Source organism: Pteropus vampyrus, unplaced genomic scaffold, assembly GCF_000151845.1.
Source record: "Pteropus vampyrus isolate Shadow unplaced genomic scaffold, Pvam_2.0 Scaffold154, whole genome shotgun sequence".
NCBI classification, from domain to species: domain Eukaryota; kingdom Metazoa; phylum Chordata; class Mammalia; order Chiroptera; family Pteropodidae; genus Pteropus; species Pteropus vampyrus.
The window spans coordinates 1,788,740-1,793,868 of record NW_011888935.1 but is presented as its reverse complement, the minus strand read 5'-3'; the positions used below and the strand labels follow the sequence as shown (position 1 = coordinate 1,793,868).

General features: G+C 35.9%; 1 protein-coding gene across 5 annotated transcripts in view; it reads right to left on the bottom strand.

Moving 5' to 3' along the window:
* The window catches only part of DNAJC15 (DnaJ heat shock protein family (Hsp40) member C15), an 83,294-nt gene that overhangs the window by 13,895 nt on the left and 64,270 nt on the right, over positions 1–5,129 (bottom strand). For all 5 annotated transcript variants that reach the window (XM_011369756.2, XM_011369757.2, XM_023536351.1 and 2 more), the window contains exon 5: positions 2,301–2,371. In XM_011369756.2, the coding sequence (XP_011368058.1) occupies positions 2,301–2,371 (71 nt within the window). The remainder of the gene's footprint in view (positions 1–2,300; positions 2,372–5,129) is intronic.

The window sequence follows — 5,129 nt, the reverse complement described above, 5'->3', positions numbered from 1 at the left end:
TAGAGGGCATTATGCTAAGTGAAATAAGTCAGACGGAGAAAGACAAATACCATATGATTTCACTTACATGTGGACTCTAAAAAACAAAACGAACAAACAGAACAGAAACAAATTCATAGATACAGAGAAGAAACTGGTGACTGCCAGATGGGAGGGGGTTTGGAGAGCTGGGTGAAAAAGATGGAGGGATCAAGAAGTACAGATTGGCAGCTACACAACGGTCACAGGGATGTAACGCACAGCATAGGGAATAGAGTCGATAATATTGTAACAACTGTGTGTGGTGTCAGGTGGGTACTAGAGTTATTGGGGGGATCACTTCGTAAGTTAGATAAATATCTAACTACTATGCTGTACATCTGAACTGTATAATACTGAATGTCAACTGTAATTGAAAAATTAAAAAAAAAAAAAGAATTGGACATTCTCATACTTCCCCAAACACCCCAGCTTTCTCTCTCCAAGGACAATAAGACACTTCTGTTTAGAATTCTTTCCTTGCAGTCATTCTGATACTTCTTAATTTACCATATTTTCCCCAGAGCAGACGCTCTTAACTGTGAGTATACAAATGGGTTTTAGAAGTCAGGAACTCTCCAAAAAATCCAAGTATTTTAAAATTTGGGGTGAATGAGCAATAATATTGGCAAAATGTCTGTGGTTGTCAACACATTCTTAGAGGGAACGATAATCCAAAAAGATTAAAGCATCTTTATTAAATTAAAAATGTGATCTGAATAGAAATATAGGCTACCGGTTCTTTAATTAAACAGGCCATAAAGATATTACATCACATCATATAATCAAAGAGGGCTTTAGAAATAAATCGTCTCGTTTTGTAGATGATAACACTGACATTTGGAAAGGCTGAGGAGAGTGTTCAAGGTCACTGCCAGCTAGAAGGCAGAAGTCGGAGGAAAATGCTGGCCTTCTGCTTCCAGGTCCCTCCCTCACACCCTGCCACCCTCAGGGGGCCAGACAGAAGGCTATGAGCACGCATAGGACAGGAAGGCAACGATCTACCTCTGATAAGTAAACAGTCTCAGAATAAATCAAGTAATTGATTAATTCAAACGCTACTGGCTCATAAGATGTATAAACATTTTCTTTTTTTACTGAAGAGATCTAAAAATACATATTCGTTTAGATACGTTTTAGAACTTGCTTCCTTGCCAGTAGGCACAATCGATAACCTGTCAATCGTCTGAAAGCATGAGTGCCTGATCCCTCTGCGATCGATAATGGAAGGGCACACGGCCGAGCTGGAAGGGACAGAGGCTGTTTAGGGGACAGACGCCTGCAAGGAGGCACCTGCCACGATTCTCTCTGAGGCGGCTGCTCTGCCAGCCCACGGCGCGAAGCAAACTGGCTGCCTGGACCTTTCAGTGACTGTCGCGGCTATTTAGAAATTTTAAGTAAAATCTCATTTCAAAGTATATTTCTTTGTTTATTCACACGAAAGAATAGCAAGCGCAAACACCAAAGGAGATGATGTTTAGTAAAAAGAATTTTTAGAGTAAGTAATTAAGTGAGAAAGCTGGCGGAGGGGGAGCGTCTTATTTTGGTGAGGGTTGCGATGGGTAGGAATCCAAAATTTGTTTTCAGTTTTCTTCAGAATAATTATAAAACGGAAAGTCTATAAATAAGAATCCCTCCCCCCACCCTCTACCTTGACTTCTGAAATACAGTGCAAGTTCCTACCATCTGTTATTCTAAGGCAGAAACAGTAATGAACATATGGGCTTTCTCTCTCCAGCAGCTGCAGTGTAGTTAAAGTTATAATAATTGTCTTTCTCTAAGATAAATTTACATTAAAAACTTGGCCAGTTAAAAATAAATGGCTCAGTCTCAGAGCTTTCCAGAATAAAATTAAGATATTCGGAATCATCTGTGACATACTATATTCAGAGATTACAAGATAACCTCTAAATCTTGTGCTGTTATGTTTAAGGTTAAACAAACATAATGCACGACGCCCAGGTCAGTTTATAGAATCAGGTGCTCCACAGCTCACGCTTTCTCTTTCTCAATGAAAATGCTAGGAGCCTCAAACGGGGTTGTGGTAGTCACACATAAAAATCAGTAACCAGGTTCTTCAAAGCCGATCATATAAATCCACCACTTCTGTGGGTCACTGAACTCTAATCTAAAGCCTCACTTATTAGAAGAAAAATCACAATACATGTGGCATATAAACTTCCATCTCAAGTATAAATCATTTATAATGAGTTTAAGTAAACCAAAAGGAATTCAGAGCCGATTCTGATTCACATATTATGAAAAATAAGAATTTTACCTACCTTTATCTGGGTGATTCAAAATCATGATTTTCCTGTGAGCTGTTCTAATCTTAGCCTTGCCAGCAGATGGACTGTAAAAAGAAATTAAAGTGCTTATAATAAATGGTGTCAAATGCAGATTACAAATTAATGGTTTATATGGATTTCAAGAAATTAATAACTAATGAGAATTTCACCATCTTGTGGATAAATATGAAATTACAGCCTGTCACTGAAGTCCAGTAACCATCCAAATAAATCACTGATTCAATGCTGCATGTATTTTTCTTCAGTCCTTTATAATACCAGTCTTTACTTTCAATCAATTTAAAAACTAAAGCACAATACAGAGGGTTGGGGAGTGACAGTCTGTAGACCATACTGAAATATTTTGCTTTGAATGGTTTTGGGTAAAGGCAGTATATGCAGTTTGACAGACAGGTGTTTGGGCTCCAGAGCGACAGGACTGCTGGGTTCTAATCCCATCACCATTTAAAATGGAGCAAGGTTGGTCAACTTCCTAACCTCTCTGTGCTTCAGTTTCCTCATTACAAACTACAGCGAGGAAAAAAACATTCCCCGTAGAGCAATTGTAAGGATTAAATTAGTTAATGCCAACAAAGTGCTAAAACAGTGCCTGGCATGTAACAAGTGTTCCATAATCGTTAGCTTTATTATTATTGTGTTTCAACACAGCATCTCAAAACATTTCATAGCTCATAATTTATTTAACTTTGTGAGAACCCTATGGGAAAAGCTTGGCTGTTAGAATCTATGCTCTAAACAAAAATTAAAGAAGAAAGTTAAATAAATATATTATTTTTGTAAAACCTAATTTATCCAGTGTTGGAAATGTTTCTCATTAGTACATTTTTCTAGGCAAGAAAAACAAACAAACAAACAAACACTAACAACGACAAAATCCTAGGATTGCTACTTAAGAGTTATCTTATCTAAGGCGCTTAACTTTTCTTGGCCTCAAATGGGAACAACAGTACCTGACGAAGTACAAGGTGGTTGCTGTGAAATTCAAAATAATTTAATTTGTATAGATGATTCACACCAGAATGGATAAAAGCAAGTACTTTTAGAGATATTCAGATAGAGGTTCAAAATCCTGATTCCACCACTCATGAGCTATATAACTTTGTTTTGCCTATTTAAACTCCCTTAGTTATAATTTTCTCATATGTAAAATGGAGATGATAAAACTACTTCCCAGATTATTTTAAGGATAAATGAGATAATATAAGTAAAGAATAAGTATAAACTAGCATACAGTTAGCATTCAAGGAATGATAATTATTATAAATATGAAGGATGCTTATGAAAATGTATTATATACTCGCCAGTTTTAAAGTGGAATATAAATAACCTAATTTAACACTTCTTTGATGACTCAAAGCTTTATTATGAGTATCAGTTAAGTACAAAGAAACTGTTAAGGTCTGCTGAGGTTTGCCTGCCCTTTTACTAAATGGTCATAGAATGCTATTCATTTAAGTTCTTCTCTCTGTTTTGAACCCTGCCTCCTTTGCTGCCAGTTTCAGTCCTTAGCTCTGCCAGTGCCCCAGTCTCTAGGGGTTCCTTGCCAGTTACTTGCTAATTCTAACCTCTTAGGGTTAAAGAACAAATCACCAAGCATGTCAAAATGCACTATCTATTGCTGAATAAGCATGTAAAACATTCTTCTATGAATAAACTAAATAAGCCTTGAGTTAAAGAAATCAAAAGAGAAATTAAAAAAAATCTTGAGACCAATGAAAATGGAAATACGACATAGTAAAACTTATGGCATGCAGCCAAAGCAGTTCCAAGAAGAAAGTTTACAACACTAAGTGCCTCCATTAAGAAAAAAGAAAGAACTCACATAAACAACCTAAATTTATACCTCAGGGAACCAGAAAAAGAAGAATAAACTAAGTTCAAAGTTAGCAGAAAGAAGGAAATAACAGGTCAGACTGAAAATAAAAGAGACTAAAGAGATAACAGAAAATGTTAGTGAAATTAAGAGCTATTTTTTAAAATATAAAACAGACAAGCCATTATTAGACTCACAAAGAAAAGAGGACTCAAATACATAAAGTCAGAAATGAATGAAGAGACACTACACTGATACCACAGAAATACAATGGATTATAAGAGAATTCTATGAACAATTATACACCAACACATTGGACAACCTAGGAAAACTGAAAACATTCCTAGACACATACAACCTACCAAGATCGAATCATGAAGAAATAGAATTTCTCAACTAATTACTAGTAATGTGATCGAATCAAGGACTTCTCAACAAAGTAAAGTCCAGGACAAGATGGCTTCATTAAATTCTACCAAATTTAAAGAAGAATTCATATCAATCCTCCTCAAGTCCTTCCAAAAATAGAAGAGGAGAAAATGCTTCAGCATTATCCTGACACCAAAACCAGAGAAGAACACTACAAGAAAAGACAATTACAAGCCAATATTGTTGATGGACACAGATGAAAAAATCCCCAGCAAAATATCAGCAAACAGAATTCAACAGTACTTAAAAGGATCGCACACCATAATCAAGTGGGATTTATTCCAAGAATGCAAGAATAGTTCAACATCCAGAAATCTATTAATGTGATACATCACATTAACAAAATGTAGGATAAAAATCCTATCGAATCTACATTGATGCAGAAAAAGCATTTGGTAAAATTCAATATCCCTTTATAATAAAAACTCTCAACAAGGTAGGCACAGAAGGACTGTACCTCAAAACATAATAAAGGCCTGATACATGACAAATCCTCACTAATATCATACTCAATGGGGAAAAGCTGAAAGCTTTTCCTCTAAAATCAGGAACAAGACAAA